The 17,083-nt window shown below is 32.2% G+C and overlaps 1 protein-coding gene across 11 annotated transcripts in view; it reads left to right on the forward strand.

The window, feature by feature from the left end:
• ZNF280D (zinc finger protein 280D) overlaps positions 1-17,083 on the forward strand; it is a 102,811-nt gene that overhangs the window by 39,576 nt on the left and 46,152 nt on the right. For all 11 annotated transcript variants that reach the window (XR_012478048.1, XM_074234600.1, XM_074234597.1 and 8 more), the window contains 9 exons: positions 194-352; positions 556-656; positions 1,883-2,109; positions 7,221-7,378; positions 7,799-7,899; positions 8,547-8,693; positions 10,629-10,760; positions 11,914-12,200; positions 12,760-12,900. Coding sequence is in view for 10 of the 11 variants with exons in the window: in XM_074234600.1 (XP_074090701.1) it covers positions 194-352; positions 556-656; positions 1,883-2,109; positions 7,221-7,378; positions 7,799-7,899; positions 8,547-8,693; positions 10,629-10,760; positions 11,914-12,200; positions 12,760-12,900 (1,453 nt within the window). In the remaining variant the exon portion in view is untranslated. The remainder of the gene's footprint in view (positions 1-193; positions 353-555; positions 657-1,882; positions 2,110-7,220; positions 7,379-7,798; positions 7,900-8,546; positions 8,694-10,628; positions 10,761-11,913; positions 12,201-12,759; positions 12,901-17,083) is intronic.

Genomic DNA, 17,083 nt, shown 5'->3' on the forward strand with positions numbered 1-17,083 from the left:
CTTAGAGTTCTCTCATTGCTTTTTGATATTCAGAGTCACTAAGATTTTTAAATTGTCCAACTTTTGGTTAGAAAATATCCTTATTCTAAAGAAGTTTTTAGTAATGATTATTATTTATTAGTGTGCACATTTATATATAGTAAGTATATCACACCAAAATATTTAAAAATTTTTTACATTGAAATCATTATAGGTCTGAATGAAAGTTCTTTTGTAACGAAACGTCTCTCTACTCCTGAAGTAAATAGTGTTACTTCAAAGAAGCCCAAGACCAGTGATGATATTGCTGGAACCCAGCCCTTATCCCCATACTCTTCAGTAAAGTCACCATCACAGAGTCCACCTTCCAAAGGTAAAGTCAGCAAATGAACTATTATTCAGCCTATTAAAACATTAGGAAAAAAGAGAAATTTCAAACAAGTAAAAGTATGCGTGACTATATATTTTATAAATTGTATGGGCAGCTTCAAATATATTTTTCATATTTTCCTATTAGATTTTTGAGACATAAAAATGATAAATTTGGAGACTAAATATATACTTAATACATTTTAGGTACAATTACTTCTACTAAAAATGGACCACCTTTCCCAAGAGCTTGTCCAAAGTGTAACATTCATTTTAATCTGTTGGATCCTTTAAAAAATCACATGAAGGTAAACTTTTTATCCAATTATAATTTTGAAATAATCTTTAAATCTCTGAATTTTTGTTATATACATTGTTAGGTTTGGTTAGGTTTTATCCATGTCACCTATAAATAACTTGACATTGTGATTATTTATAGTACATGAGAACAGATATTTATACTCATCATGAGGAGGCATCTGACTCATCAAAGACATGCAGTACCAATGTTCTAAATGGTTTTGTTGTTGAAAATGTTAGATGAAAATATAATTTTTCAGATTATGAGTGACTTGTGGAAATTATTAATTAGAATCTTTAGTTAAATTCAATATCTCACTGCTAGATAACTGCCATTTTAGTTGAGGGGTTTTTTGTTGGGGGTTTTTTAAATGTGTTTTGGCAATATTTTCAAATCCATGATTTTATTGATGTAGCATTAACTCTACTGATACACATGCAGATTGAGACATTTCTTTCTGTTTTATCTTGGATAATTCTTGTGCATAATTTAATTTAAACTCCTCCCTAGGGAGGATCTACCTAATATAATGAAAACTTATTGCTTTAATACTTTAAGAATCCCTTTACCACTGTTGGCTTTCATGCTCATTTATATGATTGACTCACCTCTTTTCCTTCCTGTTCAGTAAAAAAAAAAACTAATTCAGTTAGCTTTTTAAGACTTTAGTGACATTATTATTGATACCATAAATTTTAAAAAATGTTTTTTAACTTTTTTTTTTTAGTTTTTTTGCAAGGCAAATGGGGTTAAGTGGCTTGCCCAAGGCCACACAGCTAGGTAATTATTAAGTGTCTGAGACCAGATTTGAACCTAGGTACTACTGACTCCAGGGCTGGTGCTCTATCCTGCGCCACCTAGCCACCCCTAATGTTTATATAGTTGAGAATAATGTGCTGAAATGACTGTGACTAAGAATGATTTGTATCTTTTTGATATAGAAGCAGTATTAGAATGCTAATAATGAAGACTAGAAATGAAGTGAGGATTTATTTAAATACATGAGATGTTTGTAATCTGATTTATATAGCATAAAGTTCAAAACTTTTCTAAATTATATAATGCCATGCAGATATGCACCTCATTTTTTTATGTGCAGAAATATTGCCTTTATCTAAAGAGTTAAACATGTGTTTTGTGTCATGAAATAAGATAGGTTTAGGTGAGAATTACCATTGTCTCATAGTAATTAATTTTTCAAAAATAATTAAGACTTTTGTGTTTTTCTTTTAGTATTGTTGTCCAGAAAGGGTCAATAACTTCTTTTGGGGATCTAATAAAACGGAATTTTCAAGTACAACAAGTAAAAATAAGATTGCTGATGCTGATAAAGGAAAACTGATCATGTTAGTTAATGACTTTTATTATGGGAAACATGAAGGAGATAACCTACAAGATCAGAAGACTCATACAACCTTTAAATGCTTCAGTTGCCTGAAAGTACTTAAAAATAACATTAGGTATGTAAATACTTATGTAACTATTAGATGAACAGTTATTTTCTGACTATAAAGCATTTCTAATTGAAGTCTCTTTTGCCAGCATTGTTGTGTGCCATTCTAGACAAGTGGGTTTAACACTTCCTACTAAGTAATAAAAACAGGAACTCTTGCCCAAAAATCTTTTGTTTTCGTGTTTTTGCAATTCAGGAACTTGAGAGCTGAAGCAGTTCACTCTACTCTTTTTCTTTGTCAGACACTATGAGAGGAAAAATCTATTTTAATTTGAAGAAAACACGATTCCTTTTCTAGTGTTGTCTATCAATAACTTTCACAAAACTTTTATAGCTGTCTTTGGAACTTATTTTCCTTAATTTCATATAGACTTATTTCTTTGATTTCCCCACCAGTAGTGCTGGATCTTCTCTTTACTCTCAGAATTTTCCTAGTGTTTTTGCATCTTGAATAATTACTCTTTTTGGGAGAAATTTTAAGATAATTAACACATTTAGTTCACTCTTCTTACTAGTGCCATTATAAATTTATTTGTAAAAAGAATAGGTTTTTTTTGTTTCATATAGAACATTAGCCAAGTTGCTTTGTTTTTCAGACTAAACTCCACTAGTGGAAAAAAAATTATACTATCTTTCAAATAGATGAGAAGACTTAAAGAGATGTTTTAATTTAATAGCCTTATTTCTTCATCTGGACATGAATAGTCATATTAAGTATAATGACTTGTGATGCTAACTGGAAGAATGATGATTTAGATTGTCACTAGATGATAGTTCTTTGGTGTCGGCTATTATAATTTTTTAGTATTAAATATATTTTCCCATTGCCCACTACCATGATATTTTGCTCAAAGTAGACATTTAATAACTATTTGTTGATTAAGTTGTAGTGTCAAAGCATAATTAGAATGGATTTTCTAAGTATTATATTTTGATTTTGAAAATTAGTTATAAATGAGATGTTGGAATTATATTTTGATTTGTCATAAAAAGCAAAATGAAGTCAATTAAATGCTAAAATTTTTTAATGTAGAAAAAATAGGACATGTGATTTAAAATTTATCAGACTTTAGGCTCTTAAAATTATATTTTCTATTTTTATCACATATTAGTGAGGCATCATTCCTTAGTGGCAAGAAGACCCATCAGGAAGAATTTGGTTCATGTATAGCTTTTTAAATTCTACTGGTTGTTTGACTTAACTTTTAGTTCCCTCAAGTAGCAATCTGTGACTATAAATTGAAGAAGAGTTGCCTATTTGTTGAGAAAGAGGGTTTCATCACAGTTAGCTCACAATGCCAATGAACATAAATGAACATATTTTTGAAATCTAACCTTTTCTATAAATAACCCTATTTCTCACATGAGGAAACTGAGATTTCTAGAAACAAATGACTTGTGTGGCTAAGACATGGTAGAGCGAGTCTTGGAATGCAGAGGGTTTGAGTTTTTTTAAGTTTCTTTTTCTTTTAATTCAGAAAAGTAGCATGATTGTAGACCCTTGTAGAATACTTAAAATAAATGTTCAAGTTTTGACTGTTAAAATCCTTATTAATAAATAATTTTACACATTAATTAAACACCTATTTTATTCCAGACATTGTGCTAGGCATTGAAGATAAAAATACAAAGAATGGAATAATCCCTTCTTCTCAATGGATTAACTAATAATTCAGTGTTTCCCTTCAAAATTGTGCAGTACTGATCTCTCACATGTGGTACAGTTGACTTAGTTCAGTTAATTGGACAGAGGATCTAGAATCTTAAGAATATGTATTGCAGAATGTTGTGTTGGCTCTTTTTTTTATCTTACCCATTCTATTCTCATTCCTATTTTAAGGAGAACAGAGTATTTTCTCTATCATTTTTGATAATCCACTCTTTGTCAGCTGGTAAATTTTTCAAAAACCCTACACACAAAGTAGATTTGGAAAACTTCTAAGGTCCAGTTAAGTAGAGAGTGTCAGTTTAATATTTTGATGTACCAGGTGAATTTCCTGAAATTATTTTAAATTTTTCTGTAAAAATGAAAGTATTTTTTGAAAATAATAGAGATTTTTATATAAAAAATGATCTTTACTTTTCATCTAAGCTTTGGAGCATCATAGAAAATCATTTATTGTCACTGCCATTTGAATCTTTGATTAGCTTTTCAAGGCAAGTTTTAGAGACAATTTAATGTTTATCTAAGGAGACATATATGTACACTACTTGATCATTAATAGTAATTTGAAGAATATCTTTTGGGACATTATTTGCTCTGTACTATATCTCTTCCTCCTCTCCTCCACACTTTAATAAAACCCTGTTTGATGTAAAAATAGACTCAGGGTTAAAATTTCACAAGGATGATATGATGGTAATTCCACCTCATATTTGTATGGTGCCTTACTTTTTTCATAGTATTTTCACATACATTATGCCATTAGATGTTCACACCTGTTAATTACTCTTTTCATTACTATCATAGTCATTTCTTTTATTTTTGTTAGCCACAACTGGAACTTTATGTTTTGAGTCATAGCCTGGATGAAACCTTTTATAACTTGATTCCATTTCTTACATTTGTCCCCTTTTCTGTTTTTATTACTAAGAAATCTTAGTAAAAAAGAAAAATCTATCAAAACAACAGAAAGGTTTTGACTCATTTTATTTCTGATATAAGCCTGACTTGCTTTGGAAGTTGGAGATAGTCTCACCACTTCCATATTTTCCTTTTAACAACAGTTTTTAGAAAAATCTCTGTTTCACCATTTCCTTTAACATAACATGATTAGCCTATTTAGTATACCATAGGAACCATAGGAATGAGAATAATTTCATTTTACAAGCATTCAAAAGAATTTTTTTAAAGAATATTCATTGTATTCTTTCCCTTATTCTCAGAGTACCATATCATTCCTTATGAATAAAGAATTTTTTAAAAAAGAGCAAAAAACTCAACAAAACCAATCACCACATAAAAAAGAATAAAGAACTATATATGAAATGTTCTACATCCGTGGATCCTCCCACCTCTGTAGAGGTGGTGAGATGGAGGAAAATATAACAGACATTTATTTAATTCTTGCTTTGTATCAAGAATTAGTAATTCAAATGTAGAAAATGAAGAACCCCTTCTTTGAAGGATCTCACATCCTAACAGGGCAGAAAACAATTTAAATTTACAAATAATAAATATATACAGAATAAAATACAAATACAGAGTGTTGAGATTTTAAACAGGGAATGCACCTCTAGTTGAAGTATCAGAAAAACTTCTCAAAGAGATAACTGACTTAGTTCATTTTGAGTGGAAAGTGATACTTTTGGCTAATGAGTTTTATTTCATAATTTTATTTCATCAAAATTGAACTCAATGAAAAGTTAAAAGTCAGCTGAGTTTGAAATTAATTAAGTACCTGCGTTCAAGTTTCGACTCCACTGTTTTTTACCTTTGTGATCTTGAACAAGTCTCTCCTCTTCAATGGAACTCATTTTCCTCATTAATCAAAAAAAGGAATTGACTTCATAGTCTCCAGCTCCCATCTAACTACATGGATGATGTTGTGAACTCGTTTTTGTTTTTTTTTTTAGTAAGTTCCTTTTTTGTTTAGTTACTTGTTTTAGACTTCTCTTCTTTGTTACTTGGGTATTGGCCCATTAAAGGTTAAGTCATATTGCTTGAAAGAATGGCTCTATGAGGCCTCCGTTTTCTATTCAGACATGATTTTTGTCTGAGGTTTCATGCCCCCTCTTTGAGTGACTACCAAAAGCAGGCAGGACTATCATTTTCAGCTTTAATTAAAAAGCTCAGAAACCTATTCCCCACCCTGAGAGAGCAGTGTTGCAGGAGCTTTGCTTTTTCCTGTCTCCTACTGGTAGGAGGAGTTAAATCCACTGATGTCAACTGTCATGACAGCTTGGAGACAGCAAATAGGTAAGAAATTATTTTATATGGATTTGTTTTTCTTGGATTCTTAAAATGAAGAATTGGCAATTTATTTACTAGCTAATTTCTCTAAATAAAATTGTTATACATTATACACAGATACCTAGTTATAATAGCACTACTGTTTGCAAAGGACTATAGGTATTAACTAAATATCATAAACTTCAGATTTAGTGGACATTATACTCCTAACCCTCTAAAAAGGGATTATGCTTTTGAGATGCAAAATGAACATAATGTTATTACTTTCATCCAGACTGATAACATTATCACATAGTTTCAGAACAGCTCCCTTTAAGGATTCACAGGGATAATTTGTTGATAATTTGCACAATCCACGAATTATTGTTTTAATTGAACTGTATTCGTCTCAAATGTTGCAAAAAAAAAAAACTTCAGTAAGCTGTTTTGTTAGGTATTCCCGTTTGTATTTACTCTCTGTCTGGCATTGAAGGTCACAGTTCTTTTTCCTAAGAAGCCTTTTAGAGTAGCTGATATAGCAAAATGTTTAAAACTGAAAAATGGGTGTTGCTTAGAAGGGGCACAGTCTGCAAATTAAAATGAAGAGTCTGTGCTAACATTAAACTAGTGTCATTAAAAAAAACAAAAGGTTCTTGTAAATGCAGGCATTAAAATTGCTTTTATATGTACGTAGAAATAGACAAGTCAAAATAGTGGTACTTTGTCTTTTATGTGGCTGATATATATTGCATACTATCAGGACCTTCAGAGTTTTTATTCTTAAGGCATTATAACTGCTAGTGGTGGGTCAGATTTCCTTTCTTTTAATCTTGTAAACAATATTTTACTTGTACCAAAAAAAGTTAGTTTTTCCAATTTCTTATCTTCACCTTCAATATAATGCATTAAAGATTTTTTAAAGGCTTAACTGAAAAATATTGAGTGAAACTAGTATTTTAAAAACCAAATTAGCCAAATAATGAACAAATTGGTAGATTTAAAATTTTAATGGAGACAAAATAAATTGGTGCTTATTAAAATGATTAAAACCATTAATTGATGAGATATAAAATCATTATTACTTTAATTTTTTAAAGTATATTGAGAGTTATGTAATAATGCAAGCACATTTTTAGTAAATAGCCTTACACATTAATACATTAATTTGTGAGGAGTGGTTTTTTTTTTTAAACTACAATCTTACACTTATTGACAATCACTTATAGGTTTATGAACCACATGAAACACCATTTGGAACTTGAGAAACAGAGCAGCGAAAGCTGGGAAAACCACACGACTTGCCAACATTGCTATCGTCAGTTTCCCACTCCTTTCCAACTGCAATGTCACATTGAAAGCACACACACACCCCATGAGTTCTCTAGTAAGTCACATGTTCACTTAAACTCTGTATGTCATTTGGTTTGATACTGTGAAATGGGGAGGCAAAAGCAAGCGTCATTTTAGAAAAAACTAGACTATATACCAGTTGGATTTCAAGACATAATTGACTTCTGACAGCTTTTCATTATGAATTATCTATTTTTGTAAATTGTAAATTCCATGAAGTGGAAATTCCATTGCCAGAGCTAGCATATGAGTGTCTGTGTTTATGTGTGAGCCTGAACTATTAGCATTAAACCAACTAAATAAGAAAACTCAGGTTCCACAATTTACAGATATTATAGGTAAAAATTTAAAATAATGTCATTTGTACTTTTTGAGGATTAATATGAATAAGTTATATGTAAAATCTTTTTAAAATTATGAATGTTATATCTTGAATGCTTTTTCTTTCTTTTAGCTATTTGTAAAATCTGTGAGTTATCATTTGAAACAGAGCAAGTTCTTTTACAACATATGAAGGACAATCATAAACCTGGTGAAATGCCATATTTTTGTCAGGTACATGAAAATTCTGTTACACATTTATGTATTTCTCAGTTCACATAATTTTAATTCCTTTAGGAAAAATGTTAATTTATAAATATGTTAATGGTTGGGCTTATCTCTACAGTGAGATAAGGTGTTGAATAGGTGATATTACTAGCATGGAGCTTTTTGCAAAGTAGATTCTAAATAAAACTTAATTGAGAAATGGACAATGGTAACTGTCACAGGATATTTAAGCCAGATGTTAGCATCACCTCAAAACATGAAGTATTTTCTAGGACATAGTGATACTAGATAAATTCCTAGAATATAGATTTCAAATATAAGAAAATAAATAATAGTGAAATTATAAAATTCCTCACATAGAGTCAAGAATCCTGAAAATTGGAGAAGATCAGTTTAGATGAATTTGTGGATGATTCCTGTTTGACAAGTACTAAGGTCAGCTAGAATTTAGTGCTATGGTATTCCCACCCTTTTTTTTTTTAATTAACAGCTCACAGTGTCCCTTGGCATCACATTCAAAAATAGAAAATGGGTTTTGGTTGAATAGTGAATCCTATTTTAATGTTATTTGTTGTAAACTGGTTACCAGTTTTTGATAACTGTTTTATCTATATACCAGATATAAATGTTTTAATTTTTCTTTTCATTTCTAGGTGTGTAATTATAGATCATCATCATTTTCTGATGTAGAAACACATTTTAGAACGTCTCATGAAAATACTAAGAACTTGCTTTGTCCATTTTGCCTCAAAGTTATTAAACTTGCAACACCATACATGCACCACTATATGAAGCATCAGGTAAGTCAGTAAACATTCTTGTTAATCCCCTCTTGACTAAAATAAAAGATACAGTGCTTCTATTGAAGCTTTTACTAAACAATGAGTTACAGTTAAAAATTCTCTGTTAATATTCTAGTTAACCTCCAACTGCCCTCCTAGTTTACCCTCTAGTTATGATGCTATTAAAAGGCAATATTCTCTAGGGTTAAATGGAAAGAGGGGTCTCTAGGCATGGTCCTTGTGCATATTGGGTATTTGGGAGAAAGGAATCAGAAGTATAAGAGGTAAAGGAAAGAAAGTAATTCTTTCAAGGAGGAAGTGAGAGAGACAAAAGACAGTATACCTGTTCTTCCCTTTCCAATCTCTCATTCCCACAAATGCTACCTTCATTTGGACTGAAACAGTCATGGCCCAGTGACTCAACCCTCTCATCTCTTTTCCTGCTGACCCCAATAGAATTTCTTTCTAAATCTGTTTGGAAATGGTTTCTTAAGACTTAGCCACTTCTTCCTTTCTTCCTCTTTCTTCTTCTCTAAATTCTCAATTTTTGGCCCAATTATTTTGAAGGGGAGAGTGGGTGAAAAAACAACAGATTAGGTTTATTGATATTAAACCTTCCTCCAGCACAGTTCTGTCACTATAAGATGTAGATGTTGGGATTTAGGGAGATTGGTGAATTTGAGAGTACTGTGTGGCATCCCCAAAAAAGAATTTATACCACAAGTTAATAGGGTTCATGGACCATAACTAGTCATCATGTTGATGCTCTATCCTTGTGTGGGGAATCCATCCAATTGTTGGAGACAAGGAAATCAGCTAAAGGCATGGACATTCAGAGGCAGTTTTTGATTCATATACTTGGATACTTGGATACTCTTTATTCTTAGTGAAGTGAGAAGTTTCAGTGGTCGCCTCATCTAATTTGGTCCATCTAATCATAAAATGGGAAATGCTGACTTTGAAAAAAAGTCATATTAATTAGGTTCTAAACATTGTTAAGCACATTTAAGGTATCTTTGTTTTGTTTACTTATGTATTTTCTTGCATTTTCATAATACATTGATGGGCAATAGGGAAACTGAACAGTTTTCAGCATAGAGATGGAAGAATTAATCTATGTATAAGGAAGATTAATTTGGCAGTAGTGAGAAAGATAAATAACTACAAGTGAAGGCAAAAGATTTGTTCAGAGGCTATTTTAGGAGCCCACACAGTTGTAAATTAAATATTCAGAATAGAATAAAATGTTTTGGGGGAATATAGGTATCAGAGATAGAAGGAGCTTTTGGGAGATGGTAATGAAATGGAAGCACAGAGAGTTGAACTAATTTCTTTTCCAGGATGATAAAGCTAATGAGTTGCAGTAGGAATTGAAACTTATGTCTAACTCTCAATCAAATACTTTTTCCCCCATCACAGCCATAGTGGTATATCAGTAGGAGCTTTATAGGTCTTAACAAATAATTGAATGTAGAAGTAACAGAGTAAAAAGTAAACTGAGGAAGTCAGATAAGAAACAAAATTAGCTTAGTTTTTGAATAATTTTAGTAAGATAATTAATGAAGGAAATTAAGACTACTGGATGATAGCTTTTAAAAATTTGAAATTTCTATGAATAGTAGCATCAATTTTACCTTCATAATTTTTCCCCACCAAAATTTTAATATATGCCTTTAGTATTTTTTAATCCTTGTGAAAGTATTATAGATGAGTATTAGATTTAGATTGTAAGGTTGTATTATAAATGAGTACTAAATTGAGATTGTCAGATCTTTATAATTTATTGACATTATTTGTGAGGTCTTCTAAAGAAAGAATATATGTATTTCTGAACTATGTAAAGTTTTACAATTTCATTCAGATAACTTGGAAATTAATTCATTTAGGACATTTTTCAGTCATGAATGTTTTGATTATAGATTTTTAAAAAACTTCTCACTCTTTAAAAAATAGAAAAAAGGAATATATCGTTGTACAAAATGTCGACTACAGTTTTTGACTTGCAAAGAAAAAATGGATCATAAGACTCAACATCGAACATTTAAAAAACCTAAACAACTAGAAGGATTGCCTCCTGGAACAAAAGTAAGTTTTAAATATGACATAAGCTTTTTCAATTGCAATTCTTGAGAGCAAGGAATTGTTCAGTTTTTGGCTTTGTATCATCCACATATATGAAATTTATATGGAAATTAATATATCATGAAGGGAAACCTGGCAGTAGTAAGTTAAAAGCTCATAAATTCAGGAAAACCTAAGATACACAGCCCTCTGCTGACATAAATATTGGCAGTATGACCCTGGGAAGGACACTTTATTCTCTTAGTGCAGCAGTAAATTCTCTTAAGACAGATGCACAAAAGATACATGCATTTCTATATTAGTAGAATTTTCTCCCTAAAAATTCCTTATTTGAATTGAATGAATGCACAATGAATAAAGTACTGGTCCAGGAATCTGGAGGACCTGAGTTAAAATTTGACCTCAGACATCTGACACTTACTTGCTGTGTGACCTAAGTCACTTAATCCCAGCTGCCATGCATCCCATCTCCAGTTGTCCTGTTTTGTATCTGGCCACTGGACTCAGATGGCTCTGGAGGAGAAAATGAGACTGGTGACATAGCACAGGACCCTCCCTCACTGCAATCTAATTCATATCTTGATGTCATGGTCTTGTCTTCTAGAATGAAGGACAAACAACAATAACAATATTAGTAGGGAATGGACAGTTTTTCACAAATGGCATACATAGTGGACTACATCTTCCCTTTCATAATTTTCTGGAAGACATAGAGAAACATCTCATTATTTGCTAATTTATTCAGGAGAGCAAAACACTACCTTAAAGGCCTTCAGTCTTTAACAGGTTTTTTTCCCACATACTTGTCAAAATTATACAGAATTCTTTTAAAAATATAAGAACAAAAATTCTTTTGTTCAAACTCCATGGTCATTAATATAAAGATCTGTGTTTTCTGTATCTTTTTTATCTGTCTGCTTCTGAAATAATGTTAGTACATATTCATAAAGTTTGAATATTAAGGGAAAATTAAATTGATAATGAAACAGTATAGATTTGTATAGTACAAGTGTAAAAGGTCTATCTGTTTTCTGGGGTCCTGATATTTTCAACCTGCTGAATATTCATTTGATTTGGTACATTAATAATGATTATGTTAATATTGATAATTGCACTTAAAAATTTCAAAACTTTTCAGTAGCCTCTATTTTTCTAGGTCACTATTCGAGCTTCAGTTGGACCTCTTCAGGCAGGAGCATCAACTGCACCTTCCATTAGTGCAAGCACTTCTACCCTTCAGCTATCTCCTCCAAGGACTAAAAACACAACTGCAAAAAGTACAACTGCAAAAAACACCACTGCAAAAAGTACTACAGCAAAAAACAGTACAAAATCTACTGCACCAAAATCCAAATCCAAACCGAAAACATATCAAGTGCAAAAGAAGCCAGGCCCTGGTGGCACAAAAAGAAATAAAGTCAATACAGCATTGCGGAATTTAAGGTAACATCTTTTATTAAGTCATCTCCAAAAATGTTTTGATCTTACATATGAAAATTTAATTCTGTGTTTCTTTTTCAAATTCACCCTGTTTTAATAGACCTCTCTAGGACACTGCCTGACCGCTTTATTTGGCATGAAGAACAAGCAGATAATAAAAAGGTGCTTCTTTCACTGCTGTGCACTACTGGAATTGTTCTGTTTAATCTATAATTTATATATTTAGTACTAAACTTATCTTACCCTGCTTGATTCTCAACTGGTTAATCTTATTGTCTCCCTGCTTATTCATATAAGAAGCATTAACTGATTTTGCAAGACCAGGTAATAGGGTTACTCATACTTTTCAATTTTATACCTTTAGATTTTTGTAGTTTTACTGGATCTTTATTCCAAGCATATCACTAAAATAGAAATCTCTGGTCTCTTGTATAAAAAAAAATGTTGATTTGAGTATTTTGGCTTAAAGAATGAAAATATTAATGAGTCCCCTTACTGTTTTAGTTTTTAAGATGTTATTTTCATTGTTGTTGTTGTTGTTGTTGTTTTATGTTCCCATAAGGTATCGTCGGGGAGTTCACAAGTGCATTGAGTGTTATTCGGAAATAAAAGATTTTGCAAACCATTTTCCTACATATGTCCACTGTAGTTTATGCAGATACAACACTAGCTGTAGTAAAGCCTATGTAAATCACATGATGAGGTAAGATGAGTTGATATTTGTAAATTGTTAGTTTAACACTGAAATTGAGTAGGTTTATTTTTAGTTATGATTACTGTTCCTTATATGGTAAAAGTCATGTTACCTATTGATTGAGAAATTTATAAAAACCATAATATCTTCAATATAATCTTCAGTCTAGTAATCATTCAAATGAGAATTTATGTTACAAGCAATCAGATTAGAGGAGGCTAGCACAGGGTCAAAATATTTTTTCTTCTCGGGTTTTGTTGGTAGAAATTGACTTGGGATTCATAGTAATGACTTTTATGTGATGATAATTGATTTGAATAAATTTGAGCATCTCCAGCCATTCTGGAAAACAAATCAGTTACTCTAATAGTACTCCTATCACTTAAAATATTTTTTAATACTCCAAGTTTGGATTTGCTTTTGGATCCATTACTTCATTCTTAGCATTATCCATGGGCCATTTCATCCTGTAAAGGTAGATTTGTTTGGCTTAAGTTTCCTCCTTTAAAGGTAGTTTTGATTTTGGGGAAATTTGGTAGAGTTAATTCAAATTTATTGATTGGGTTATCAGCTTTGGGTAATAGTATTTTTGACCAAAAATGAATAACATATTTTGTTGACTCATGAGCTTGCCTTTATACCATCTTCCCCTTGGTTCTGCCATTACTGTAATCCAAGATACTATTTCAAACCTCCTAACTGGCAAACATCTATCTGCAGTCCTTCTTTCTAACTGGTCACCTTTAGTACTTCCAACATATTAGTGCTGTTGACAAGTCAAACAATTCTCCCTTTGAGAAGTATTTGACTTCTCCTTACTTGCTAGCTTTTAGTTTAGAACTCTTTCTCATATTGAACAGTGTCATATATAAAAGAACTTGAACTTGGAACTATTCCTTATCTGACTTTTTCCTATGTGATCTTCACTACTTTATTATTTCAGCTCCTTTTTTCATCTTGTTCATCAGATGTCTTTGAAATGTTAATTGCAGTTCACCTACTTGGGACTGAGTTTTATTAATAGTGTCACACTAACATTTAAGAAATCTTTTTTGTTTTCTTATAATGCCCACCATGACCCTTCCTAACCCTAGGGTAAAGCCAAAATCTATTGTCTCTTTTCTCTATTCCTGCAACTGACTTGTTGAAAATTTCCAGAAAAAGTCAAATAGCTCAGTTTATTGACTTTTTGGCAATTCATGCATCATGGTACAGTGCAAAAGTGTGTTGGATTTAGAGCCAGAGGTGTGTGGTTCTAATCTGGTTCTTCCACTACTACCCATAGGACCCTGGACAAGTCCTTCTCTAACCCTCACCCCTTTCTCAACTGTAGAATCTCTTAAGGACTTTTCTAGTTCTAAATCCATGATCCTCAGCTGGGGGGGTGGGAACTAATCACTTTATGAAATATTTTTTTCCACAACAAATATTTCATTTGATCTTTATGATAGCCCTGCAAGGTAAGTGCTGCTATTATTCCTGCTTTTCTGATGAGAAAACTGAGGCACAGAGACGAAGTGGCTGCCTATGTTTACCCAGCCAGTAAGTGTCTCCAGGAAGGATTCTGAGGTTTTCCTGACTCCAAGTCCCATCCTGTCTTCTGTACCATTCAGTTGGAGACATGAAAGATTGTAATTGCCCTCAAAAAGGACAGAACTACTATATCAAGAACAATTAAGTATTGATTCATGTAATTGTTATTGTTAAGGTCACATGTTTCAAAAAAGGAGGAGGCCAATTTGGCAATCAGAATGTTTGGGATAGACTTTGTGGAAGAGGTAATAGCTAAAGAGTGTACATATATTATCTCTTCTTTATCTCCTTTTTATCCACACAATAATTTCTGAAGTACTCTCATTTTACAGATGAGGAACAAAGGTGAATTGACTTTTCCAAATTTACATAGCCAGGAAGTGTCATATGTAAGACCGATCAACCCAGGTTTTCTGATGCCAGCAGTGCTCTTTCTACTATACCACACAAGTTAGATCTTGAACCAGATTTGGAAGGTTGAATAAACATTAGATAGGTGAATGGAAAGTGAGAGAATTGTCCGGATGGGAAGAACAACTTTAAGTCAGTTCATGGGGAATTGGCATATTCCTGAAATATCTGTGGGGCAGTGAAGTGACTTAGTGCTTAGGGCCTTATGTCTGTAGATTTAATCAAGACACATTTGATGCATTACATTATGAAGGGTCTTAAAGAATAGGCAGAAGAAGACTCAACAAATATTAAAAACAATCAGAAGAAAATAATCAACCTACTAAACTCTAAGAAAAACTCTGACATATTCCTCTCATTTTTCTTCTCAGTAAAGAATCATTTTGAGGAAACTGAACAATATGTCAATTATGTTTCATCTTTGTAAATATTGATTAATATTGATGTAGTTGAAACAATCAGGGTATTCACTTTTCCTGGGTTCATAAAATACACACAATTAGTGATTAGCTAATCTTAGTTGACTTTGTTGACTCCTTCAAACTCCTATCTTAGGGTAGTGTAGTGTAAAGCATACTGACCTTGGGAAACTAAGGTCAGATTTTGTTTCTTACTCTTACTAGTTGTATGTTCTTGGATACCTTTGAAACCATTTATGTAGAAGGAAAGAAAAAATGATAAAAAGAAAAACTTTAAAAACAAAAACTGTTCCTTCAAAAAAAGGTAAGATTAATTACATTTTTCTAGAAGGGTTGGATACCAGCTATAATATCCTCCTGCTTTGGAAGATGAGTAAATGAGGTTATATATTTATTTTACTTATTTTTCTTGTGTAGTATTGAGATCAGAAGAATTCAATTTCTGTATCTACAGTATTCCTTAGGAAGTTAGATTAAGGACTTTATTTTTATAAATTTTTAACCTCCTGACTATATAATCTCCAATTATATGCCTTCCAGATTTAATACTTCTGACCTTGGGGTCTTTCTCCTGACCTCCAGGCTTGCAGATCTTTTGTGTCATTGGATGTTTTTGCACTTGATGCCCTCCATACACCTTAAATTAAAACTGGCTTCAGTATTTCCCCCATCTTCACTGCTTATCGCTTTCTTCATACATTAATGCCAAGTTACCATTCATCAAGGCTTGAAACCTTGGTATCATAGTTTGGGTTTTCCTTGTTCCCTGATCTTCATGTGTGTAAGGTCTTATCATTCTCAACTGTGTATATTCATCTTTTCATTATTTTTCTGCTGTCAATACATTAATTAAGTCCTCATTACTTCCTTGTTTTTGGGTGCCTCTTAAACAGTTCTACCTATTGCACTCCAAATAACTTCTTAAAGTATTATTTTGGTCCTATTGTTCCTGTATTTCAGAATTGTTAGTGATCCTGTATTGCTTTTTACAGTATTCCTTAAATATCAAACTCTTGAATTGCTTTCCTGCTTAGCCCCAATCATTTCCTTTCTTCAGCCTCACGTTTGCTTTTTGGAATCCTTGATTTACTTCATCATTTAGCTCAGGCATTTTCTGTGCGAAGGCTTTCTCAGTCCTTCCCAGCTATTAATGCTTTCTCCTTCAATTTTATTTGGTTTAGGTGAGTTTTGTATATATTTAAATATATGCACAGAATTAGATTTAGAGGTGGAAGTGTCCTTAAAGACCCCTCACTTTGCAGATAAGGACTCTGAGACTGACAGAAGTTAGGACTTGTTCAAGGTAAGTCACATAACTTAGTAAATGACAGATCTGGGATTTCAACCCAAGTCTTCTCCAAAAGAGCATATTTTTCAGTAACCACACTGCTTCTCATGATGTTCTTCCTTGGTGAAAGTCAGTTATCAATCCTTCTATATCCCACTGTTTGTCAGATACTATATTAGCAGGCATTGGCAAAAGACAAAAATGAAATGGTCCCTCTACAAGGTGCTAACATGCTATTGGAGAAATAATGAGCAGTGTTGAAGGACAAAAGGAATCCTGAAAAAAAGAGAGAACAATCTAGGTATGACAGATAGCCTTTATAATCTTGTGAGTTTAGAGGTCTCAGAAATAAAGTGTACTTTTCTTTCATCTTTTTTGTGGGGGGAGGGGAAGGAGTGATAAAAATTTCAAAATATTGTTACTTGATGCAGTTTATTGCAGTATATGATGTAAGATGTAGATCCAACCCCCTGTGTCTTGTCCCCTTTAAATATTTAACCATCTAGTTTTCTCAGCTTTCTTTATTAAGTAGTGACTTTGT

Source organism: Macrotis lagotis, chromosome 4 (genome assembly GCF_037893015.1).
Source record: "Macrotis lagotis isolate mMagLag1 chromosome 4, bilby.v1.9.chrom.fasta, whole genome shotgun sequence".
In the NCBI taxonomy this organism is placed as follows: domain Eukaryota; kingdom Metazoa; phylum Chordata; class Mammalia; order Peramelemorphia; family Peramelidae; genus Macrotis; species Macrotis lagotis.